General features: G+C 38.2%; 2 protein-coding genes across 4 annotated transcripts in view; both read right to left on the bottom strand.

Annotated features, from left to right (window-relative positions):
- Nucleotides 1–495: 495 nt before the first annotated feature.
- On the bottom strand, nucleotides 496–10,718 carry efhd1 (EF-hand domain family, member D1). Its single transcript, XM_017436555.3, has 4 exons — nucleotides 10,350–10,718; nucleotides 7,073–7,220; nucleotides 5,015–5,149; nucleotides 496–3,266 (listed from the first exon to the last, which is right to left on the bottom strand). The coding sequence occupies exons 1-4, from the start codon at nucleotides 10,631–10,633 to the stop codon at nucleotides 3,132–3,134; spliced, it is 702 nt and encodes a 233-aa protein (XP_017292044.1). The 5' UTR covers nucleotides 10,634–10,718; the 3' UTR covers nucleotides 496–3,131.
- A 4,486-nt stretch (nucleotides 10,719–15,204) lies between these two features.
- The window catches only part of nlrx1 (NLR family member X1), a 36,265-nt gene continuing 24,250 nt past the window's right edge, over nucleotides 15,205–27,219 (bottom strand). For all 3 annotated transcript variants that reach the window (XM_017436557.3, XM_017436556.3, XM_017436558.3), the window contains 4 exons: nucleotides 24,788–24,874; nucleotides 23,078–23,329; nucleotides 18,872–19,079; nucleotides 15,205–15,639 (listed from right to left, as the gene is read on the bottom strand). In XM_017436557.3, the coding sequence (XP_017292046.1) occupies nucleotides 15,493–15,639; nucleotides 18,872–19,079; nucleotides 23,078–23,329; nucleotides 24,788–24,874 (694 nt within the window). In that variant the 3' untranslated portion in view covers nucleotides 15,205–15,492. The remainder of the gene's footprint in view (nucleotides 15,640–18,871; nucleotides 19,080–23,077; nucleotides 23,330–24,787; nucleotides 24,875–27,219) is intronic.

The raw sequence follows: 27,219 nt of genomic DNA, 5'->3' as shown, positions 1-27,219 counted from the left end.
ACTAATACATTCGTCGTAGCCTACGTTATGAAATATTTACATGAATCATTGATACAATTATGATAGAAACGATAGAAGAAAATATATCACGATAGACACTTTTCTATCGTCCCCACGATATGTATCGTTATATCGCCCAGCACTAATAATGATGATGCAATTCAAATAGTTTGGAAATGACCTTTGACCTTTCCCAGATTGATTGGTAGTTGCTTCTCTAAGCAAATGTTAAAACGGCTTGTTTCTCTGCCTTGGTTTTGTGTTAACACACACCTTTTTGCAAACCGACAAAACTCTTGCTTTTATAGAGGTGGTCCCACTGCTGAGTTCAGTTAATCAATACATTTGATCAGCAGCTCCTGGCTGTCATTAACTCTAATATTTCTGGTGGAAGCAGCAAGGATGGACTCAGTTTTTCACTCACTAAGGTAAACCTTGAAGAAGAGATCATAAGAACTAATACAGCATAACACAGAAAACATCTGACAGAGTATATGATGTGATTTATACATTTAATTATGAATGTAATTTAGCATTAACATTTCTGAGCCTCGTTTATAAGTACCTTTATTAAAGTTTTAATTTTACAGGAAGCAGAACTACACACAAATACCGAAAAATATATTTCACTCAATTCTTTTATATTTGGCAACATTTAGCTCTCTAATAAATCTAATTTTAATCCGACAGTTTTAACCATAAAAAAATACATTTTCATAAACACAGTAATATGTTATATGACAGCTAAATATAGTTTTCAAACACTGCTACAGATACAGTCCAACACTTGTTGCATGCCTCAAACTCGATTGTTGGAATGAAACAACCCTCTGTCCAGCTGAGATCAAAAGAAAATACACATCTGTAATAACAGCTGCATTAGAACAGAAGGACGTCATGCTGCTGAACATGCTGGTTCATCCACGTTAAAGGGAAATTATCAATAATCAATACAACAAACTATTCCCTCATGGGACAAGTCCGAATGTTGCTGGAAGACTCAAAGGACCTGTGGACATTTTCTCTCAACACCTTGTTTTCTGTGCTGTGGTTCCTTCAGCAGGGGTCACAGATTATTCAGCTCCACATCATGAGATTCATGATGTTTTTTTTATGTTTACAGCCTGCTACTGGAGTGTAGAAGTTTGTTCTGGACACAATCAGATGTTTTGTTGCGTTAATAGAATTATAAGAGCAAATGTCTTTTAAAAAAAAAGTTTTTTGTACAATTTCTCAGACTTTACAGAGTGAAATACTAAAGGAACTGAAATCACCTTTAATTTGTGAATCGTAATGTGGGACTAAAAGAGCTGATTGAATTTTTTGATCATTTAAGGATTGTGCATCCAGAAAACTTCAACTCATCTCGTCACAGGTCTACTCTGAGTTTTACCAGCCCCATGATGATTCTTTCATCAGTAAACAGCCTGTCAGCACATACTCTGCTACTGTAAGTGTCATTCATTTGAAAGGTTTTAGTCGCAAACTTTGATTACAGGCTCTAAAAATAAAAATATAGAACTCCAGTGTACTCAGATTTACAGGCTATCTTACAAATAATCTAAATGTTTGAGTAATGAGACATCCTGTTGAAGGCCAGGATTTTAAAAAATACTGCTTGACCAGAAAAGACACCCCCACCCCAAACTGTACAATACTCTGTAGTTTAAACCGTGTAGCTGCTATCCAGACTGCCACTGATTTAGGCACAGAATAAAAAAATAAAGATTTGTTGGAAAGAAATAATGTTTACTTCTCTGTATCAAAGAAAAGGATGAATCTAAACCACACATTTTTATGTTCAGTTTCGACATGGCCAGCCCAGCCTCAAATCAAGATTAGACATTTGGGAGAAGAAGAGAAAAAAAAAATCAGTCTAGTAGCTCTTTTATAAAAACAAAAAAAACAACAACCTTTGATTCCATCCATGAATTTTCACCTGTGTCTCCCAACATCAACTCAAGCTTTAAAGATTTTATGACCTGACCACCAATTTTTTGTTTCTATGAGAGCACTAGCTGTGATTTACAAGCTGCAAGAAGGTGAGAGCAAGTTCACCAACCCCTACCACCCTCTGAGCCTGAAGGAGGGGACTTCAGTGTCTTAAAGTAAACAACATACCAGGCTGGAGACATAAAGCAACTTGGAGTGAGCCTGGAACCGACTCCAGGTGAGAATAAACTCCAAGAAGCGGAACTGTAACCTGAACAAGACCAATACCACCAAAGGGAAGTTGTTCTCCTGAACACAGATGTGCGTCAGACCAAATGACTCATTTTAACCTCATTCAACAAAACAGGTGCAATCATGTTCAGTTTCTAAATTCTTGAGCCTGTAAAAAAGAAAAAAACTCTCCAACCACACAAAGGATCGGTGATAGTGAGCACAAAGTATTTTTTTTCTTTTAGGCAATACTGTGCATCAACTGTTGTGATTTTTAGGTAAATACTGTGCATAGCTTTGTTTGGAGGTAAATTTACTCTCAGAAAATATTTTGTTCCTACAGATTCAAAAAGAAAGCAAAAACAAAACAAAACCCGATGCCAGTTAAAATAGGACTTGTTCAATCAGCTCAACAGAGAGTTATGGTCTTCTCTGGTTGGGAACAAATATCTTCCACACAGTGAGATCTGAGTGGCTCAAACTCTACAGATTTCATTTTTAAATCCTGTTATTAGTTTGTTAGCTGCAGGGAAGATTACTCTAGTTTAACAAACCTACAATACACAGATGGAGAGCAGTGAAGACATGTGATAGAAGTACTTAAAAATCACTTCAAATGAATTCTTACATGCAAATTCACAGAAGACGACCACGATTTTTAAAGGATTTAAAGAAATCACCAAACTTGTTACACATCAGAAACTGTTCTGAGGAACATGTACGGAATGTCTGTGAAACATCTAAGGAACGTCTGAGGAACATCTGAAAAATATCTGTGGAACATTTAAGGATCGTCTGAGATGAAGGAACAAGTGACTTCTAATTTGTTAGGAATTATTTTCAACAATTTTACGAATATTTATTTTTTAGCATCTTGTTATGCAGTGATATCATTCTGAGTGTTGTGTGTGTGCTTGTTGTGTTAAGCTGTATTTAACATGAATTTGTGCCACGTGAGGACCGAGGGGTCAAGAAGTAAAGGCAGACTGCAGCTGCTTGAAGGCAGCTTGTCGTTCCTTTTTCTCCGTCTGCTGCCTCTGTCGCTCCTCCTTTTCCTCTCGAATTTCAGCCTCAAACTTGGTGCTTTGAGACAGCGCCTGCACCTGGTGAGAGGAGACAGCAGCAGCGCAAATTATTCTCAGACCCCAGCAGACCCTCCGCAGCAGCCGCCTGAAAGCCAGCACCTGAACGGCGTTCACGAGGTAGTCTCCAACGTGACTTAAAGATTCTTCACTTCCTTGCCTCAGTCACAGGGTCTCGTTCTCATGTACATGTTCAAAGAAAACAGTTGCAGACTCATCCTGGGCCTCTCCAATCTGTCTGTTTAGCTTTGATAAATGTACTTTAAGCGCTAAAGCAGGTTCTTATTTCAAATTCACCTCTTTATTTTTGCTACTACATAAAAACTTGTATTTGTAACCTGACACTGTATGCACTGTTTGCACATGTAAAGTAAAACATGCATTAAAGTGTTTGTGACAAAAAACATCCATCTTTATTGAAACTTTTTTTTTTTTTTTTTTACTAAATGTATTCAAACTTTTTATATTTTATTAAGCACTTTTAAAGTCTATTAAAGTAGTAACAAAGACCGGATGCCTTAAAAATAAACAACCTTGTGGGATAAAGTCCTGAAACAACTCATTTTCCTGATAATCAGCCCTGGTGTGCCAATTAGGAGGTGGAGCTGTAAGGTGTCACCACCAACGACAAATCCTAACCGGCCAGGGCTTTATTTTTAATGCAACAGTAAATACCACAGCAAAAGGAATTTTTTTTTAAAAAAGCACTTATCAACTGATTTACTAATGCCACCATTTCTGCAGTGCTTGATGCACAGCCAAAAATCACAGACTTCCTCTTTGCAAGGCACAAGAGGAAATTACCCCAGCCTTTTACTGGCAACAGTAATATAAATCAAACAACATATTTGTTTGATTAGTTTGGTAGTACAGAACACAGAACTGACTGTTCTTTATTGGGGGTTGTTTGCCTACACAGTTGCCTCACTACAGACTGACTCATGTGAATTTGTTTTTCTTGCAAAGTTTTGAAAGTTTTAAGTTGTGAAACTACCTGGAAGAGATGAGTCAAAGCTGAACTATAGATGTTAGAAAGATAGAACCTGAGGTCACTTCCTCAGTTTAATGTTAGTTTCTCTCGTTTCACATAGATGCCTTACTTAACTCTTCTTTCAAATCACCTGTATTCTTTATCTAAGATGTACACATTACTGTCCTCAAAAGAGTGTCCCTTGTCCTTGAGCTGTGGATGGACAGCTGAGTCTTGACCTGACGAGCTGCTCTTCTGTGTTGTTCCATTCATTGGTGTATCTGCTGTCTAGTTTCTCCAATATAGAGGTCTGAACATATCCTGCTGTACTGGACTGCATACACCACACAGGTGAGCTTGTGTTTAGGTGTTTTATCCAGGGGGTGAACCAGTCTCTGTGTGTAGGTTTCCTGTAGACATTAGAGGCTTCCATCTCTCTCAATGTGTACCAAACAGTCCAGGAAAGGTAACATGTTATCTTTGGCATCCAAATACAACAACAGCGGTGTTGTTGTATTTGTCCATTCATTTGTAACAGACCATGGTAGAATGTCATGGTAGAATGGAATGTTCAAACCTCTATATTGGAGAAACTAAACAGCTTCTCCACAGACACATGGAGAGACTCAGCTGTCCATCTACAGCTCAAAGATAAGGGACACTCCTTTGAGGACAGTAATGTGCGGATTTTAGCCAAGGATGCTTTCGTGGTTTTAAAGAGGAGTAAAAGAAGCCAACTACATTTTCCACATCACTTTCATATTGTAAAAATCATGAGGATAATAATCGGTCACCATACCTTTGCTTCAAAAAAGTCTTTGGCCCCCATGACACCTTCGGTGGAGACATTAATCTCAGACAATCGGGCTAAAGCCAGCAGACCGCTCTCCTCCTGCAACTCTCCAGCTGCTGCTCTATGGAAGATCAAAAGGAACTGCAACACAGAAAATGATGTCAAACATTTGTGTTGTCGATGTTTGGACATCAACACTAAAGCCTACCCCTCCCCAGAGCCAGAACACAGTTCTGTGATGACTTTGCTCCAGTCAAACTGAGGCACACAGGTTTCTGATGGTCATAGATTACTGAACACCATCAGAGCACGAGGAGACATATCTCTTGGCTTTGATTTGGACATAAAATCAAAGGGTATAGTTGATTATTACCTGTCCACATAGCATGGAGGAAGTGTTCACAGTCACACAGTGTTGTTTTCAGCACGAGTTTGCTTATGATCGTGTATTTTCACATATACGGCCGTGTAAAAATGCAGAAGCTAAATCATCAGAGCAGAAGTGACTGTCTTGCTGTGAGTAGGAGGACACGAGTTAACACAAACTGTCAGGAAAACTTCAACTTTTACAGAGAACTGCTTCTCTATTTTCTCCGAACATAAATCTACTTGGAAACAGCACACAGGCTATTAAGTTATTTAGCTTCTCATGATCACTGGTGCAAAGACAGAACATGAACTGTGGACTGAAATATTCAAACACACAACAGATCCTAGTAAATTCAACCGAAAGCAACTTCTCTTTAATTTTTGAAAGAGTTTTGCTTTTCATCCAATAAGGTTTCTCTACCGAGTTTCACTTCTCCGTAGAACTGAGTACAAGATGAGAGAGCAGGGTTTCCCCCAGTGTACTATAAGCCTGGCGGCCTGCTAGGCTTTCCCTACCCCACCGCCAGGCTAAGCTCCGCTTGTTTATTGTGAAATACGTCATTTTTTAATACACGTTTTTTTCCCCATCGGCACCCCCACCACGGGTTCACCACACATTGATGACTGTGCGAGGGTGCGGGCGCCAACAGCGACACAATCGCGCTGTCCCCGTCCCTGCTCGAAGGCCCCGCACGCGTGGTCGTGCACCTCCCAATTTTGCTAACTTTGTGCGACTTAAATTAGAATTCAAATTAGGTGCAAACAATTTTTGTTTAGAAAAGTATTTCAAAAGTGTCTTTTTTGTAAAACTGTAGTTGTGTAAATATTTGACACAAATATCTTACAATATCACATAATAAATATCCATATTTTCAACTTTCCTGTCAACTTTATTCCTTTTTTTTTTTTTTAAATCACAGTCGTCCAGCTAATGGCCACCTACCACCGGGCTTAGCCTCTTTTCTGGGGGCAACCCTAAGAGAGCCTTCAAAAATCAAAAAGAAAGCCTGTTGGCTTTGACTGAACTTACTAGGACTACTATGACAGAATGTTAGCCAGCAGACACATATGTTAGCATTATCTGTATTTTACTTGTGGAGAATTCCCATAATGGATGCTACTCGGTGTTAGTAACTATGTTATAATATTCAGCACAGCATGTCGACATCACGTCTTCACTGCAGTGACCCTCTCACCCCTCTCTGAAGTGATCCTTTTATCTCTTTACAATGATTCAATTCAATTCAGTTTATTTCTATAGCACCAAGTTACAACAAAAGTCTTCTCAGGGCACTGTACAAAAACATTCACATCCATTATAAAGAGCCAATTAGTAAAGGTTATCTATAGAAGCCTGCAGATTGTGTTAAACCTTCACTTCATCACAGTCTCCCATCCTGAGCAGCTTGTTAGCAACAGTGGAAAGACATAACTCCCTTTAAACAGGAAGAAACCTCCAGCAGAACCGGAAACAGGACAAGCCGCCATCTGCTTCGACCAGCTGGGGTTTGAGAGGACAGGAAAGAGACAGACCAGATGGAATCTCAACGATCCCCAATGTTTCAATGATCCTCTCACGTATCTTCTCCTCTCTCTGAATATCAGTGTGTGTAACTGTGCTACAGTATTCAGGACAGTAAGTGGACGAACCGTCCTCTCCACAGTGATCCTGTCCCGCCTCTGCAGTGACCTCACCTCTCTGAAGCTCAGTTTGCCATCAAAGTCTTCATCCACTTCTTTGATCATGTTCTTCAGGCCGAGATGGGTCTGTGGAGCTCCCAGCTTCTCCATCATCAGTTTCAGCTCCATCAGGTCAATGAATCCATCTTTCCCAGTATCATATCTACAAACAAGGAAAACCACGCATTTCAGGAAAAAGTTGTCTAAGCAGTTACACAATAGTGATTGATTCTGTTTGCATGGAAGCAGAATTAAAAACCTTTTAAACTTGCTTATGTCTTTTTGTCTTCATTTAATCAGACAAAAGCTCAAGTTGAAGCATTGTTTTATATGATGAAAAATTAATAACTTGTCTGCCTCAACTCCATACATGCTCCTTCAACTCTGCTGTTGAAGTTGCAGAGAGTATGCCAGACTATTTTATTATATAATCAAATCACACTTCTATCACCAATTATTACTTTAGATATCAACAACATTACATCCATCTATCCATTTTCTTGACAAAAAAATTATTATTAAAAACTATTTAGCCATATTTTGTTTTTTGCTTTCTTATCTTGCCTCGACACATGGGCTATGTTCACATTTGTCCTCTTTTTCTCTCAGCGGTTCCCTTTTCAGAGGTCCCCACAGCGAGTCGCCCTCCTCCATCTAACTGTGTCCTCTGTGTCCTCTCTTTCATTCTCTTCACTCATCAGCTCCTCCGAGTACTCCTTCCATCTTCCCATCACACTTTCCTCTCTTGTTAGAACATTACCGTTTCTATCTTTAACAAGCCTAACCTGCTGCCCATCTTTTCCACTCTGGTCCCTCTGTCTTGCCAGTCGAAATGTTCTTCTCTCTCTCCTTAGTGTCCAGCCTCTTGTATAACTCATTATATGCCTTCAATTTTGCTTTTTCTACCTCCCTCTTTGCCTTATGTTGCATCTCCCTATATACCTGTTTACTCTCTTCAGTCCTCTCACTGTCCCGTTTTTCTTGGCTTACCTCTTTCTCTGGATAACTTCCTGCACTTCACTATTCCACCACCAGGTCTCCTTATAATCTTTTCTCTGTCCAGATGACACACCAAGTACCTTCCTACCTGTCTCTCTAACCACTGTGGCTGTAGTAGCCCCGTCATCACATTTGTCACTAACTTCCGTCTTTAGTTATGTTACTGCGATCGAATAGCACTAAATACAGGTGTGAATTCTCTCAACGTGCACTGAAAACATTTTCACTCAAACAACCCTCAGAGGTGGTCTGAACCAGGTGTATCTGCATGTTTGGCAGTCTAAACATCAACCTGTTTCAATCTTTAATGTAGGACCTCCTACTGAACTCAAATGAGCCCACACAGGCAGAAAAGCAGATGTCTTAGGGTTAGAAAAGAAAAAGTCTGCTCGGCTGCATCTGATTAATGAATCAAAGAGTGATCTTGGGAATATTCTGAAGATACTGCCTTTTGTTTTAGGTTCCGCCCTCCCTGCTAAAGGTTTTAATGAACTGTTGATTAGAATCCTTTTTATATAAAAGGTACATTTTGGGGTGATTTTATTGATCCAAGTGGATTACAGGTCACTGTACGGGTGACTTTCTCTTTGGCTTGTTTGTTTTAGACCTTCTTGGACCATGTCTGTGGTCACGGTTAGAATTTCATGTTCCCCTGTCTGTCTTATGAGGCCTTCTCACCCTGAAGCGCCCAAATACAAAAAAAAATAAAAATTGAATTAAATGGGAAAATATGCAAAATTATATGAATATTTACAAAATTTAGTAAAAATACAGCAAAACGTTTCTAGTTGAATAGATCAATCAGTGATTTAGTAAAGAGCTTAAAAATCTGCTTAAAGGTCGTTTATAAATTAAACTTTTTAGTTTTTCAAAATAAAAGTTCCTGACATTCATTTCATATGAGTGTAAAGAAACAGCTCCCCATTCTGTAAAAGAAAAGAGCTTCACAAATAAACTTCACTCTAGGTTTAGTTTTAGTGTAATACTGCTGCACGGTTCTTGTGTCCTGTTTGACTCTGATGAAGCTGAGGATGATAATGGTGCTCCCCTGCAGCTTCATCTGTTGATTAATTTATTGTCAACTTATTTTTCCTCCAAAGTTCAGCTGGACTCTTTCAGCTGCTTCAACACAGAGTTAAGAGACTTTAACTGAAATATAAGCAGGTTTTAGCAATGCCTTTTGTTTTAATTATAAAATATCTGATTCTGCAACTCTCTCTTCCCCATTTGGACCTGACAGTTCAAGATGGTCTTAACCAACAAACCTTCCATCGTTCAGACACGGACTGTTCTGTTATAAACTTTGTGCTTGGTGTTTGAATGTTTTTGTGTCTGAATACAGCAGAGCTCTCTGTTCACATCTCATTTTCAGAAAAGAGGTTTTGAATCTGTTTGGGGTGATTTGACTGCATGTGGTCAGCTCTGTTCACATTTGGTGGTAAAATGTGGATCCAGAAGCGTTTTCAGATCAGATGTTAGGTACCTGTCCTGAGTGTAGCTGCACTCAGACATGTCTCTCTCTCTCTCTCTCACACACAAACACAAGTTTGTACTTTTATCCTTATTTGGACATTATATTGACACACACAGACACACCCCCGCACACACATTCTTTGTTTGGGTGTGGTTCGATCAACCAGAACTACTCTTTCTTCCTGTCTGTAATAAACCTCAAAGTGATCAGTGTAGTACTTCTCTGAACAGCGTGAGAAAGCCCTGTAGGACAGAGACAGGTTGGTTATAAGGCCATGTGGGACACAAACAGGGTGGTGAGAAGACCCTGTGGAATATAGTTATGGTGAAAAAAGCACCGAAGGAAACAGACAGGGTGAGAAAGCTCTGTAGGACACATACAAGATGGTGAGAAGACCCTGTGAGGCACACACAGGGTGGTTAGAAATCCTTGTGAGGCACACACAGGGTGGTGAGAAGACCCTGTGGGATACAGACAGGGTGGTGAGAAGACTCTGTGAGGCACACACAGGGTGGTGAGAAACCTGTGAGGCACAGACAGGATGGTGAAAAGACCCTGTGAGGCACACACAGGGTGGTGAAGGCCCTGGAAGACACAGGCAAGATGAGAAGGCCTTGAAGGACACAGAGAGGGTTGTGAGAAGGCCCTGAGTGGTCAGAAGAGCTTGTGGGGTGACCCAGCCATCACTTGCAGGATTCACGTAAACACTAATCTGGTCTAATCTCGACCCTCACGCTCAGACCCAACCCCAGCACGGAAACGCGTCGGAAACATGCCCGAACCAAAACCACAGAGGGTGTAGTCCTAACTGGGCCTTACCGTTTGAACATCTGCTCCATGTCTTTAATCTGTTTCCGGGAGAACTCCTTGAACTCCGTGTACGGGTTAAACACTTGTCTCATTTGGGGCGCGGCGGTCCCGTCGTTAATGTCCAGCCTGCGGTGCAGTTTAGCTGCCAGCTCGGCGGGCACCTCTTCGTTGGCATCACCTGGCTCCTGCGTTGAGGCTTGAACCAGGTCCTGGTCGGGCTCAGACTTCGGCTCGGTGTCCTCCGAAGCGACGAGTCGCGACTGCAGCTTTTTAGCCAGCTCTTCAGACGCCATACTGCGGATCCGACGGCTCTCAGTACTTCGGTGGCTGACAGTTAGCTCCGAAGGGTTTCAGAAGATAATCACCAGAACGCACATAACTTCCGGTACCACTTCACAATAAGAGCACGTTTCCAGCAGAACACAGACAGCTGAGCTTCCTGTGTTACTTCACAATAAGAGCACCGTATGTGTGCAAATTTCGTTTCTTAAGGATATGACTTTCAGATATTGTTAATAACTATTTTCTTGGCCACACAGGAAACAACCGAGTAAAAAACCAGCCAAAGTCCAATGAAAAACTAAAAGGAAACATTTAAAAAACCTAAACAATCAATAACTCTAACAAAAGTTACAATAAGATCTGTCTGCTTAAAAGGAAACTTTTCGGATGACAGAGGTGGCTTAAAACTTTTGAACTAACTGTATTATTTCTTTATTTCTTTATTTTATTGTCTACATCTTAGGTAGACAATAAATGGTGGTAGGTTTGTTTTGTTTTAACATCCAAGCTGGTATTAATCAAGATAAAGAAACAATGAACACGTTTTATGTCATGCAAGAAATCTGAGTTGCCAACTTTTGCAGCTTGTGATACAACAAGTGGTGTTAGCTACACCAACTTTATTTAAGAAAGGCATGTATAAGAAAGACAGAAGTTGGCAGAACATATGAATGAAAATATGATTTTAAATAACAGTCACATACACCCACAACACTTTACATCTTAGATGTAACCACTTTAAACGAAAAAACAGGAGGCAGAAACTCACAGAGCGACCTGCCAAGATGCTGTTGTCCTCAGTGGGGTGAATGACAGCCGACGGCCTGGTCACCTCAGCTGAAAACCCAGTCGCCTCAGCCCACAGCTCGGTCACCTCAGCAGGCTTGCTGGCTTGTCTCACAGTGAAGCGTTCCAACTCAGAAAACACCGGAGTAGATTCAAGAGTAGAAACTGATGGCATATGTGAAGTTTTCAGACCTATATTCTTACCTGTAAAAGAAAAGCATTTTCTGATCAAATATCAGTAAAAGCAACAACTTTAAGCTTGTAATTTCTTGCTTCAACAAGTATTTCTTTTTTTTTACTTTATCATTTTTTAAGTGTACAAACAAATTGGCATTAATAAAATAAGCCTAAACCCATACCATACACAGGTGATGGACAAGTCATGAAAGTATAAAAACTGTCACGTAACAACTGACAAGAAATAAACAAAAAAAACCCTAGTAAAAACAATGAAAATATCAAAACAAAAAGGATCACATGAAAGTAAATTTCGCAATTGACGATTAAAATGATATTCAAGAGAAAGTAAGAGAAAAAGAATAACGAGCCATACATCACATTTGAGTTTCTCTATTACAGCGTAACAACTTTCTTCTTCTTCAGAAATCCCAGTGCAGAAAAATATTTTTGTGAAAGATTCTGAAGTTTGGTTGAGTTTCGATGTATCTGTTTATATGTAAGAATAATTTTCCAAGGATGATAAATGTGTTTATTGCCAAGTCGTGGATAATATTCTTCCAAATCACTCTATGCAGAAAATCATCTTTGGTAACATGGAAAAGTTAACAAATTTAAGGTACAACCAGTAATCTAGATCTTCTCAAAACGTATTAACAAATTTACATTCATAAAATGTGTTCTGTTGTTTCTATTTGCTCCACACAGAATGTACAATGTTGTTATGATCAAAGCCAAACCTGCTTTAAATTGGTTTCTTTAGATTTTTGGAAGGATTAGGCAACTGAAACACTTAGCTCTCAGTTTCTCAGCTTCAGGAATGGGATAAAGAGGTTTTCTGAATGATTTTCTGATTGTAATATTGTAATAGTCTTATTATTATTTGCCCAGTAGTATTACAAGAGGTTAGGTAGTGTCATTCCACCCAGAGCTTTGGGCCTTTTTAAGACTTGGTGGTGCAGTCTAGGTGGTTTCTTGCTCCAAACAAGATCAAGAATCAGAATATTAACCTTTCAGAAAAATGCTAAAAGGAGAAAAACTGGAATACATTGAAACAGATATAGGAATTGTGGGAAAAAATTCATTTTGACTATATTAATTCTAGCAGCCACAAAAAGATTTAGGAGAGACCATTGTTTGAAATTGTGTTTAATTTGTATAAGCAAAGAGAGAATTTTTTTCTTATAAAGATTAACTTTTGTGTCAACTATGAACATTCCAAGGTACACAAAACCAGAGTTAGATATCTTGAATGGCAGATTATTGAGCGGATACCTTTTTGTCTCTCTGTTAACTGCAAATACCTCACTTTCGCCACTTTCGTTGACATATATCCAGGAATTTTACTGAATGCATCCAGGACTGAAAAGGGTAGCAGGGATAGTGTGACAGATTAGACAGGAGTAGTGGAAGGTCATCCACATACAGGGCCACCTTCAACTCCACACTGTTCCTAGTTATACCAAATGTATTAGGATGAGACTGTAAAGCAACAAACAGTGGCTCCATTGCAATAAAAAGAGGTTATAACAGGGATCCCTGCCTTGTAGAACGAAGGAAAATATTCAAAGTTTGTACCATTTATTCTGACAGCTGTCTGAGGGGCTACATATAATAATAATCTTGCCCGTAAGATAAATCTTTCCCCAAATCCGAATTTTTGCACAATAGAAAACAAATTGGTCTTCTCTGTCAAATGCTTTTTCAGCATCCAGTGCAATTAAAGCCTCAGGTAAAGCAGTTGTGGAGGGGTTATAAACCACATTAAATATTTTACAGAGATTAAAATTGAGTGTCTATTGCTGACACACCCAGTTTAATTTAGGGATATAACTTAGGGTAAAACTAAAGTGCCTGGCTGGTAACTTTGCCAGCAGTTTAAAGTCAACATTTAACAGGCTGATGAGATAATATGAATCATATAATGGGTTATTACCCTTTTTTAAAAGCAACAAGATGAACACCTAGTTAAAGGTTTGGGGGAGCGTGCCTGTATTAAAAAAACTCAAACATCTCAAGTAGGAATGGGGCCAGCTGCTTCAAACAGAAAACGTGAGAGCAATCAGATGAGGACAGCTGCTTATGAAATTCCACAAGTTTTGTTAATTTCCAATGTGTCTGATTTTACTTCGGCACCAGTTTCTACTTGAATTATTAGCTGAGATGTAATCTGTCACTTGTTCATAAAATTCAAATCTCACATTAGGTAAACATTCTGTGGTGTGCTGTAAGGTGATAACATCATATTTGTCTTGTAAAGACATCCAGTGTTTATATGTAGCTTGCTATTTTAAAGTTAGATACAGAGAATTTAAAAGCACAATGTGCTCAGATAACTTGGCTAGTTTCTCTTTTCTAGATTTTTTCTGATGAGCTCTTTAAGAAGCTACCTCCCTACTTCTAAAAGCCTTCACTGCTTTCCACAAACAAAGGCTGTGACCTCTGGAGTCTTTTTTTCCTTGAAAGAAAAAATAAAGTTGTTTAGAGACAAAGTTGACAATGCCATTAACTATGAGTAGATGTGCGTTCAAATGGTTGTCTCTGATTGGCGTGTAGTTCAGAGATATTACTGATTGTTTTTCAAACTAGAGGGATGCCTCTAATTGGTTGGTAGTTTAGAGGAATGTTTCTGATTGGTCTGTAGTTCAGAGTTCTGGGATGTGGGGGTGGATGTTATGGGATAGCTTGTATAAATGGGTGAATGAGAAACACTACAGGTGAGGAAAAGGAACAGATAGGGAATTATTTTAATCAAACCTTTATTTCCACAGAAAATATATGATAAAACATTTAAAAATTCAAATCAAATCAAATTGATTTACATAGCAGATTTAAAAACAACTGCGTTGGCCTAAGTGCTGCACACAAAAACAACAACAACAAAACACAACTAGGACAAAATTAAAATTAAAAAAACAAATAAAAACATCAAGCGCTGAAGCCTGTCTGATATGAAGGGGCAGCTGGTTCCACAGTTTAGGAGGTACAGCTGAAAAAGGCCCGATCACGTCTGTAGACCAGCCTGGACCTCGGGACAACTAAACACAAATGATCATTAGATGTGAGGGATCTAGAGGGAACAAAAGGCTGCAGGAGATCAGACAGATATACAGGAGCCTGCCCATTCAGGGTCTTATAAGTCAACAATAAGGGAAGCGAGCTCTGAGGAGATATGTTCACGCTTTTTTGTTTGTGTTAAGAGACCAGCTGCAGTCGTGAGAGGCCGGCCTGGCTGACACCAACATACAGAGAGTTACAATAATCATGTTAGGAACTAATGATGAGTCACCCGTTCAAAGTCATCAAAAGTAAGGAATGGTTTCACTTTAGATAAAAGTCTCAGTTTATAAAAAGATCTTTTTAATACAGAGCTTGTCTGTTTCTCAATGTTAAAATTTGAATCAAAGCTCACCCCAAGAACTTTATTATGCGATTTTGCAAATTGCTCTAGTTTAACTAGAAAATTAGTTTCATTACAGAATCATGAATAAAAGGTCCCACTTCCTAAAACAACTTTGTTACAGCCTGGTTCCACAAGGCCATCCTCTTAAAGAGAAAGACTCTCCAGTAAAGTTATAGTCTCATGGAAAAACGTCTGAATTTAAAAAAACACAACAAACAAACAAAAAAACAACTTTTATTTTCTTTCACAGACAGCCTTAAAAATATCACTTTATTCAAATATCCAGAATAAGGATAAATCCTAAATGATACAGCCAGTTCAGTGTTACAGCTACATTATGTTGGAATAAAGTTCAGCAGCTGAAGTCTGGGGAATCAGGTACATTTATAACCATGAAAAGAAATTTCCAGGTCCTAAAGTCTATGCTTGTTAGAAGTTTGAGATTTGTATGAATACAGTTGAACCTAAACCTGAAACTTTGGTTCAAAAAATATTTATAATTTTTTATTTGCTGGATCCTTTAGAAGAAGGAAATGAATCCTCCAACATCTGTAAAGTCTGCTGGACTTGTTTCTGGACCCTGCGGAAGTGAAGCCTCTTCCAGAAGCTCTGCTGCTGCTGACGCCCCCACTCAAGATCCTTCAGAAAGATCTACACAGAGACAAAGGAACAATTTACTGTAAGCTTTTGGCCTCCACCTGTCAGCAGATTTAAAATGAAACCCTGTAATCTAGTTTGGAAACATTGGACAGATGGGGACACATGAACATGCAGAGGCTGCTTCTGCACCTGAAAACATGAGCTTGGATGTGACTGAGTTGTTGCTGGTAACCAGGAAATACCCTGAACAATCTGTGAAATATTACAGACCTCCTATTGGGGAGGAAGAGAGACAGCAAATTACTGAGAAGACACCCAGCCAACCACAGGAAGACACAAAGCAGTGTTAAGAGACAGAAACAGGCCTAAAGTTAAATCACACAAATTGACCACAGCGTTACTTCTTCTCTCCAATGTTCACCCCTTAAATAAGATGGGTTATTTCCATTCCACACATGGCACAACATGAAAGGCTGATGGATTTTTGTTCTGACTGAAACCTCACCATCTCTGACTTTCCAGTCAAGCCAGACAGACTCATGTGGTTCTGTGCAGACAGCAAGGTGGACAAGTCTGGTGAGACCAGAGGTGGTGGACTGTGTGTTTACATCAATAATACAGTATATTGCCAAAAGTATTCACTCACCTCCCTTCACACGCATATGAACTTGAGTGGTATCCCATTCTTAATCCATGGGGCTTAATATGATGTTGGCCCACCTTTACACCTATAGCAAAGGCTTTTTCACAAGATTTAGGAGTGTGTTTATGGGAATTTTTGACCACGCAGTCTTGTTAGAACAGGAAGGGGTCATCCCCAAACTGTTCTCATAAAACTGGGAGCATGCTAAAATCTTTTGCTCAGTTACAAAATCCGTTCTCCTTGCCTCCAAAAGATCTATTTTGCCATCTACAAATAAGACATTACCTCCAAAGTCATGCTGAATGGAAGAAAATTGAAGCAAGCCCTACAGGAATTGAGCAATACTTTGTAACAGTAATAGAAACTGCCGTTTAAGAACCATATTTCACATACATATACACACACATATATATATATATATATATATATATATATATATATATATATATATATATATATATATATATATATATATATATAGGATGTTGATGGGAGATTTAGGAGAAAATGCATATAATGTTAAAGAAAACTGGGAAATGGAGCTGAATGTAATTATTAAAAATAAGAATTGGGAGAATATGTGGATGACATGTCATAAAGATGTTAACAGTAACTTGTGGAAGGAATTTGATCGGAAGACAAAATTAAAATACTTCAGAATCCCCCTGGTTATCTCCGAATTTTATGTAAATATTACACCACTTTGTTGGAGAAATTGTGGTATGACTGCAGACCACTGACACATTGCCCTCTTCTCCAGAAATATTCTGAAGATATAAAAATGGAGACACAAAAAATACTTTCTGTTGATATCTCCAAGAACCATGTGCTGTTTATTTTGGGAATACCTCCTGACACCCTAATTAACAAAGACCAGAGATGTATATTACACATTTTCTTGCTAGTTGCAAGGAAAACTATTACTACTAACTGGAAAAAAATCATCCACTCCAACTAAAAAAGAATGGATACTTAGACTGAAACAAGTCTACATTATGGAACAGTTGACTGGAGAACTCCAACTGAAAATTGAAAATTTTCTACGAAGATGGACTCCAGTGACCTTAGATGTTTGACTCAAGAATGGTTCTTATGTATGTGCACTGCTTGTTTATTGATCTTCAATAAAAGTAAAAAAAAAAAAAAAAAATGGGAGCATGCAATTGTCCAAAATTCTTGGTATGCTGAAGAATTAAGAATTTCTTTCACTGGAAGTAAGCGGCCATGCCCAGCTTCTGAAAAACAACCCCACACTATAATCCCCCCTCCACCAAACGTTACACTTGGCACAGCGCAGTCAGACAAATATCCTGGCAGCAGCCAAACCCCGACTTGTTCATCGAATTGCCAGACAGAAGCATGATTCATCACTCCAGAGAACACGTCTCCACTGCTCTAGAGTCCAGTGGCGGCATGCTTTACACCACTGCCATACAAACCCATTCCACAAAGCTCTCTGTGCACTTTTCTTGAGCTAATCTGATGGCCACATGAAGTTTGGAAGTCTGTAGCTGTTGACTCTGCAGAACGTTGGTGACCTCTGAATTACGACCTTCAGAATCCGCTGAGCGCGTTCTGTGATTTCACGTGGCCTACCACTTTGTGGCCGAGTTGCTGTCATTCCCAATTTCTTCCACTTTGTTATAATACCACTAAAAGGTTGACTGTAGATTATTAGGGAGTGAGTAAATTTCCCGACTGGACACATTGCACAGATGGCATCCTATCATGGTACCACGCATTTTCCACAAATGTTTGTAAAAGCAGTCTGCATGCGTAAGTGCTTCATTTTATACACCTGTGTCCATGGAAGTGATTGGAACACCTGAATTCAATGATCTGGATGACTAAATACTTTTGGCAATATAGTATATGTTGTGCAGCAGTCGTGTATTTGTTACAAATCATTGTTCACAGCAGGTTGAATATATGAAATGAATTAATTTAGTGCTGCACTGGGCCAAAGTTAGGATTGTAGCTGTGTATATCCCACCCAAACAGTCTGAAGGGACTGTTTAATGACATTAATCAGCTTGAAATAGTTTATCCAGACAGTTTTATTGTAGTTGCTGGTTATTTAAATCAGGCTTACCTAAACACTGTTGTCATGTACCATCTATTTATTCATTCAGGGGAGCCAACAGATTGAATCTGGTCTAAACAAACATAAAGAAGCTGAGAAAATAGCTCCTTGACTGCACTTTAGTGAATCATATCTGTTGTCCACCACTGTCACAGCCTGACTGTCAAGTTTGTGACTACAGTGGTGTGAAAAACTGTTCGCCCCCTTCCTGATTTCTTTTGCATGTTTGTCACACTTAAATGTTTCATCAAACAAATTTAAATATTAGACAAAGATAAAGTAAACACAAAATACAGTTTTTAAATGAAGGTCTTTATTATTAAGGGGAAAGAAATTCAAATCCCTGTGTAAAATCTTTGGAAGGATGAGTTAAATTTCTCTGGCCACACCTAGGCCTGATCACTGCCACACCTATTCTCAATCAAGAAATCCCTTAAATAGAACCTGCCTGATAAAGTGAAGGAGACCAAAAAATCCTCAAAAGCTAAATATCATGCTGCATTGTGTATTTCTTTGAATTCCAAGTATTTTGGTATGTGTACACAGTGGGTGTGTACCTCCAGCTGCTCTTTGACCCGTTTGGGCTCCCAGGTTGAGGCATTCTCTTGGATCACACTGAGAATGGGGTGCCAGTCTTCTGAGATGTCAGAACCTTCTGTGACAGACACCAGGACCTTCACCCGCCGGTTAGTCCTCTTGTTTCGGGGTTCACCGTGGGCGTACAAAGACTGCTTCCCCACATCACTGATCGGGTTCAGATACAAGCTGCAGACAAATCCAGACATTGGATCACATAATGTGCGATGACTAGAACACACTAATCCTGTTTAGGCTGCTCATGACAACAAAACCATCACAGAAGCTGTACTCAGTATCTAATCTAACACTGTTCACTAAAACCTAAGGAGGTTAATCTCAAAGTTACAGACCATAGATATAAATCAACTGTTCCTCCTCTCCTTGTTGGAACTTGAAGCCACCAAGAACTGATTTACAGAAGCTGCCATGTGGTATTTTTGGAACCAGATTCTGCACACTTTAAGCCCCGCCCACTCCCCGACACACAATCACTGTGTCATATGAGCTTTCTTTTAAGTAAGAAATAACTAATTACAGCTAAGCATGTTAGAAAAATGAATATTTGAACACACAGCAGGAAGGACAAAACTACAGGCATCAACAAGTCTTAATAAACATGATAAACCTGAAAATCATCATTTGTGACGAGTTTTTACTTTTTACCAAGGAAAATGTTTTATTAAATTACATGGAGAGGGCAGGACTTAAACCTTGTACTGGAACCAGCCGATAGGGAAGCTGGTCCTGTTCTGGCTTCAACTTCCAGGTTCCACTCAGAGGTCCACTTAACCTTACAGTGTTTGATATAAACACAATTAAATTTATTTAATTTGCTACTTTTAACACTTACAGGTCATTGAAATAATGCTCCAATTTTTTTTAATAAAAAATGATTTATAAAAGCAGTTGACTAATGTATATCTGCTTGCCTGTAGTATATGAGTAAACAAAAAATATGAAAATAAATGATTTGTTGTTCATTTTACTATATTTGGTACCCTTGAAGGGATGATGCAAACATCTCCTGAAAACAGCTTTTCTTTTTTTTTTTTTCCTTCTTTTTAGGGGCTTTAACTTACTAAAAAAAAAGAAAGAAAGAAAGAAAAAAGAAAAGAAAAAAAAAAAATCACAAAATTTTAGGAACACCTGAAAAGTAAGCAAAAATTCTTATCTTACAAGGGTCTTAAAAATTGGTGTGGCAAATTTGCTCAACAGGGCCATCTATTTTGGCAGCACTTTCATTAGAGGTCTGAACTTTAGCACACATGTGGACAGCCAATCAGCCTGTTTAAAGGGAACAAACAGCCACTGGGTAATTTGGTATGATTGTGTTTACCACACTGAACATGGAGCAGAGAAATCAAAGAGCTGTCTGAGCTCAGAAAGCAGATTATAGATATCCATGTCAAAGCTAAAGTCTTCAAGACAATCTCCAAGCAGCTTTGTGCTCCTCTGACCACAGCTGACAAGATTATTAAAAAGTAGAAGGTTCATTAGATTGTAGCCAACCTACCAGGATGTGAGTGAAAGAGGAAATGCAACCCCAGACTGATCAGATGGACAGAGTGGAAGGTAGAAAAAAAGCCAATGAGACCAAACAAAAACCATTTAAACTGAACTTGAAGGTCAAGGTACATCCCTTTCTGATCACACAATCTGTCACTTTTTGAGTCATAATTAGCTCTATGGAGGAAGACCCAGGAGGCTCCACTACTTTGTTCGGGACCCCCCTCCCCCAATTTTGAAAATCTGAGATTGTCCACCCAGTAAATCATTTGACCAGTGGTGGGCCGTCAGGGCCAGCAAGGCCTTCTCTGCTGGCCTAACATAACCAAGAATCATTATCATAATTATGATAAAGGTTAATTTAATTTTTAATTTACTTTCCCTAGATATCTAAAAGTATTCATATTCTCTTCATGTCATATTATGCTCCTTCCAGTGCTGTTGTTTTTAGGTTAGTTTTTATCCAATCAGAATTCAGCTATTTTATTTTGCTAGGCTGTATGAAATCTGCCCGGGCCTCCAGAATCAACAGTGCAGGCGTCTGTGCACTGTAAGTGAACGGGCAAATACAGTTGATAGACAGTTGCGATAGCCAATCAGATCAGGAGTTGTGTCAGTAAGGCCCTCTAGCTGCCCTCACGTTGAACATGACATTTACACATTTACACATTTACACTGGCATCCTGTGATTGGATATGGATACTTACTAGTTTGAGCCACGACAGTGCTATGCAGATCAACAGAGTCACACCCAGGACTGTTAACGGTTAAAAACTTTTTAACCCACAATGGCCGAAGGAGAGCAACACGTTGATTTGGCGGCAAGGCTGTTTTCAAGACAAACTTTTCAAGAGAAGCTAGAACTTGTTAGAGGAGGACGGCTGACCCTGACCTAGCTAACCTGTCCCAGAATGGATTTTGTGTTGAAATAAGTGTTTTGGGGGACAAAGCCGTTTTGGTGAGTGCAAACATTTTATTTATTTTATTCTATTTTATTTAGTTTTGACAGTAGCATACCAGATATGTTTAAATTGCTGATGTGGGTTTGTTGATTTTTAAAATGCGCCGGATAATAGCCCATTTTGTACACAACTGAGGTGATGCAATGCCAAGTAGTGCTTAAGTGTGTTTCTAACTACTCTACTCTCCAGTCCTGGTGTTATAAATGCTGGCATAATGAAAGGTATTTATTGACTAAGCTGGACATCACTGAAGGCCTAAGTGTGAAATGCACCGCCCGCCACTGCATTTGACAAAACGATACTTTAAAGCAATTTAAAATTAAAAACAGAAAGCATATACACCGTTTATATGGGCAAAATAACGTATTTAACCCTTTCAAAAACAGTGGTTTGGCCCATTGTACCACTAACATCTTAAGGCAGCACAGAGATGTGTAGGAGGCTGCCTGAGGACTGGAGCTGTGGAGCCAGCATTAATAACTGGCTCCCAGTAAGTAGCTACTAGTAGAAATAATAGACCTGATTTGATAGACATTTGCTTCAGCTATAAAAACATAACTGTAAAAATACTGTAGACCTTTTAGGTTTTCTAAATTTTGAAAAAAAAAAACGTTTGAGAAATTTTACTTGGATGTCGTCATGTTGTTTACATTGGTGTCACCTGACATCTTCGGTGCCCCATTCAGCCGATAGGCTACAAAATCTTTCATTCCATCCTATCAATCTTAGCCTGAGTGCACTGACAGAGAGAAGAAAGCAGAAATTGCTCCAAATGCACTTGAAAATTAAAAAGAGTGGATGGAGAGAGCTGGTAAAGGAGCTGCTGTTTGTGCAACAGCTGCTGCTAATAACTCGGAGAGAACGATGAAGAGCTCCGCTTCCTGTCAGCTGTTCACTAGAAACCTCAGGATCAAAGTATCTAATTCTGTATTCTCGTACAGATTAGACGAGTGCTTTATTATACAATAAAAAGTCAATATACTGTACATTATTAGACATAGATATTGTGCCAATATCGACTGGATGGGACTGTCAGATTTTGTCAATGTAAACAACATGGCAATGCCAAAGTAAAATAATTTTTTTTTAATTTAAAAAAAAAAAAAAAAAAATTTTAAGTGGCTGTTTAAAATAAAACGCACACATCATGATTTTATAGCTGATGCTGACCTGTATTTATTTAGAGATTTTAATTTTTGTAAAGCTGCTAGAGATCAGTGACAATTATTCAACGACCCCAGAAAAGTATGAATCTATGCCAGATTCAAACTCTTCAAACATTGCTCCCAATAATCTTTAGAATGAGGGAGACTACACCCATTTTTGATGTACATAGAAACTTACCATTATTCATCCTGCAGGTTGAAAACATTAAAAATCTTTATATAACAGATACTGTACCGATAAGGGACACTGTTATATTAAATATTCCTATGAAATTGATTATTAAATAGTTTGGGCAAGCTAGTTCAACTCTTAGGTTATTTACCAATTATAGAGTAGCAATTGGTATTAGAATATAGCAGTAATAAGGGTTACATCTGTTTATTTTACAACAATACGTTGTAGTAACTTTGGTGTCCCCCTAAAATTTTACTGTTATTAATATCTTTGTATGAGTATTCTGTTGTCACAATTTGAAGAAAAAGTACAAGTTGGATGTGTTTTTTTCTGAATGAAAAAGATACAATCTGTAGACAAAGGCCATCTGCTTACTGCACGGTGTGGATGCTGGGATGTTCCCTGCAGGCATCAACCAGAGTCAGAGCTGCACCGTCTCCAATGTTGTTGTAGGCCACGTTAATCTCCTGCAGATTTGTATGCTGCTGCAGCCTCTCCACCAGCTCAAGGGCCCCACTATCCCCCAAACCAGTATGCATCAGGGACAGATGCACCAGGGACTGGTTCTCTGGCAGGGCTTCCAGCAGGGTGCGGCACCCAGAGTCCAGCAGCGAATTGTCACAGAGCCTGAAGAGGGCAAAGGCTTAATGAGACATTTCTGCACTTAAACTAATAACATGAATAACAAAGCTACAGCAGGGAAATAGAAACCCTTGTAATTCAATAAATACAGTATGAAGTCCAAATATTTTACAATCTGTCTTATCAGATTCGTTTCATCTGGTAATATCCATTTATTTCTACAGTTCCTGCTGCAAGAAATTCCAAAAGCTTCTTGTCATTTCCTCTTAGGACATCTGCAAAACATTTCCTCACTGAGAAATGGAAAATCAAAAGGTTTTTAGCTCTTATTAGGGGTCCAGGAAGCAAGCCGTGTTTCCATGCTTTTAGTGGAACATAGAACCTTATTGAAACCTCTGTTTGTTTGTTTTTCTTTCAACAAGTATTTTTAGATATATATAAATTATTGAATATTACAGACTTTTTTTCCCTCAATACAAGTTTGCTTTAAAAATGTCACATTGTAAATGGTTACATGGGCATATCTCATCTATACAGAACATCAACCTATTTCATCTTTACCAAACTCTAGGGGGCGCTAAAAAGTGACTTGTTTATATCTCATAACTGACCTAGCAAATTTGCTAATTTGTATGAAATGGAGTTCCTCAGGGTTCAGTGGTTGGACAAATACTTTTTAATTTATCTATGTTTCCATTAGGTAAAGTAATTAGTCAGCATAGAATAAAATTTAATTGTTATGCTGATGCTACTGAGTTATTTTTATCCATAAAACCTGATAAATCCAATCGGTTACTTAGATTATAATGGTTTCTGTACTGGGGACTGCAGGCAGACTTCCTCAGCCATGCTTTTGAAATGTGAACAGACTGTGGTTTTACATTGTCTTGGTGAAAAGATCCAAGCCCAAAACCTTCAAAGAAGCCTGAGCCGAGGCCAGATCAGTTTCTAACTCAAATTTATCCAATAGATAAGTGAGTTTATGAGTAAAAGACAGTTTGTTACTGTAGTTACTTTTAATCAAAGCTTTATAAATAATTAATTTGTTTGATCTTCTAGATTTATTTATCCATCTGTGAGTGTGAAGAGTTAACAATGAAGTAAACGTCTTTAAGCATACTTCTGGTATTTGATGATAAAATGTTTTTTATATGTTCTTCTCTGGGTTTAACAGAACCAGAGGATAAACCTGTCATGTCAGTTAAATGAACACACTATAGCTGGACTCGGTGTGATAAATACTGCTGGAAAAAGCAACTGAGTGAGACAGTTAGAACAAACAAACAACAGAAAGGAGACAGATAAAATCTGTTTTTTAAAAATCTAAAATGTCTCTGAAAGGGTTGGTAAATGTGAACCTCTAAAAAAAAAAAAAACTTCTGAGGATGTTCAGGAGGCTTCCTCTGTAGCTCTAACATAAACAACTGAGAAAAAAAAAACAGACACAAGCACAGAACAGAGAGGATTCCTTCAGATAGGGAGGCTGAATAAATGTTTTCTTACTGTAGAGAACTAATAGAACTCTTTGGGTCCAGTAGCAGGTCTCTTAGTGGGATGCAGGATTCAGGACCCAGGTTGTTAAACTGCAGACTGAAAATAACGAACAAGTGCACACAGTGATGCAAAACACATTGCACAGACATGAAGACATTCGGTTAATTAGAGCTCTGTTACACCAACACACAGTAGTTGATACAAGTCAGAATTCAGGCTTCGTGCAGATCTTGCAGGTGTTTATCTGTCTAAAATGTCTACTGTAACACAAAATATCCCATTAAATGTTTAACATTCCTTAAAGAAATGCATATCATCTTTCCGTCTTTCATGCCAGAGTTTTAAACTAAGATAATCTTATGTTGAGAAGGGACAATTATAGCTGTTTTGGTAAAATCTTGTAGATGTCTTATGTCATGTGATATTGTGAGATCTCTTAGCGCTCAGAGGATGACGATGTCTCTCAGGTAGTACCACACTAAATTTAGCTCAGTATCTGTAAAACTGACTGAGATGAAGCTATTTTTGTGAAAGCGAAGGCTGATTATCTGTGGCAGCAATCTTAAATTAGGTTTGTTTCAATTGAGATGTACATCTAAGGTTTCTGTCTGAGTTTCATTAAAATCAATCAGTTGGTTCATGAGATGCAATGCTAACACTACAGACAAACAAACCCAGACACACGCATACAGAATTAAATGTTTTTCAAGAACAAATTAGTAGTTACAATAACTCAAACAAAAAAGACAATTACTAAATAAAAAGTGGAGACAAAAGCTGAAGTTGGCAAATGATTTAAAATACAGGATCACTGGGAGCTGTCAGGAAACTGGACCCCATCTGAAACTTTGCTCTCTCCTCTTACAGAGATGTGTGCAGTTTAGAGTGAAGATGAAAATATGATAAAACCGGTTTCCTTCCTGCTGTATTAGGTTTACTTAAAAATATAAAAAGCAAATTTTCATGAAAAAAAAAAAAAGAGATATCCAGTGTACAAGAAAAAGCTGAAAGGGCTGTTCATTGCTGCTTGGAGCTTTAATTATTTTTTTTACTTATATACTTGCAGGATAGATCAAAATCAATAGGAAAAGAAATTGTATAATTTTCCTATTGGGATAAATCACAAAATTTGGTTAAACTTGGGTTACAATAAAATTTATGTTTTATTGTAAAATAATGTTACTTACATTTGTTTTCATATAAAAGTAAAAAAAAAACAGTTCCTCCTTTTGTGAAATTAAAGTGCTTCACATATGAACTTAAAAATCTCTAAATATTTACTACTACTTTATTTATAAAGCACTTTAAAACAACAGCAGCTGTGACAAAGTGCTGGTACAGATAAAAATCAATAAACATTCAAAGTATTGAAAGGGCTAAAGACAACAAAAACAATAAACTGCAACAGCAGAAGAGCAAAAGACTCAACATGTGTTAAAAGCCAAAGAATAAAAGTGTCACTTCTAATACGTAACGGCAAATTGTTCCATAATTTGGGAGCGGCAATTTGATATTTCATAATTATTGTAGTAAATAGTGTAAAATACTAAATTTCAGTTTGTGTTTGACTCTTTGAATGATGAAGATGATAATGATGATGATGCAGCCTCTTGCTTTTTCTGTTTTGTCAACAGCAGCTTATTTTTCCTTTAAAGTTCAGCTCTGTTAACACTGAGTTAACAGACTAATTGAAACATATCTGTATTTTAGAAATGTTTCACCCAATCTGATGCTGCTTGATTATTTTTATAGCCCAATATCTGATTCCACACAAACAGCTGCAAAGTTTACCAAATTCCCACTGATGTGTCTTCAGGTGGAGGAGTTTGCTGAAAGTATGCATAACAACAGCTTTCTTCTTCTTCTGTTTAATTCTGACTGTCATACATGTACTTGTGGTCTTCAGTCATTTATTTACTGACAAAAGTTACATGAAAGTTGTTATTAATCCTGAATGTAGCAGAGCTCATCTCACACAGAGAGAGGCAGCGGGAGGGGGCGGAGCTACAGCTCATTCAGGAGGCGAGAAAATGAACGCATGCTCATTAAACAGAACATGGCTAAATATTTCAAATAATGTTCATTTCTGTGATTGTTTAGAGTAAAAACCAAAACTACACATTTGATTTATTACAAAGCACTACTTGTATGTCTCTGTTGGCCATCTTGTCTCTGTTGTATGTCTACCACAAACTGTCCAGGTGCTGCACTTCCGCACTTCTCCACAACAGGAAATCATTAAATAACATCAGATTTTTGACAAATTAAAATAGATTTGGAATACATGGTAATACAGGTGCTGGTCATAAAATTAGAATATCATGAAAAAGTAGATTGATTTCAGTAATTCCATTTAAAAAGTGAAACTTGTATATTATATTCATACATTACATACAAACTCATATATTTCAAATGTTTATTTCGTTTAATTTTGATGATTA

Source organism: Kryptolebias marmoratus, linkage group LG2 (assembly GCF_001649575.2).
Source record: "Kryptolebias marmoratus isolate JLee-2015 linkage group LG2, ASM164957v2, whole genome shotgun sequence".
Taxonomy (NCBI): Eukaryota; Metazoa; Chordata; class Actinopteri; order Cyprinodontiformes; family Rivulidae; genus Kryptolebias; species Kryptolebias marmoratus.
Note: the sequence above shows the minus strand (reverse complement) of the source record. Positions and strands in the feature narration are given on the sequence as shown.

Coding starts and splice junctions, on each gene's coding strand:
- efhd1 (XM_017436555.3), bottom strand. CDS start 10,633: ATGGCGTCTGAAGAGCTGGCTAAAAAGCTGCAGTCGCGACTCGTCGCT. Junction 7,221..10,349: donor ATGGAGCAGATGTTCAAACG/GTAAGGCCCAGT, acceptor CCTTGTTTGTAG/ATATGATACTGGGAAAGATG. Junction 3,267..5,014: donor AAGACTTTTTTGAAGCAAAG/GTATGGTGACCG, acceptor TCCTCTCACCAG/GTGCAGGCGCTGTCTCAAAG.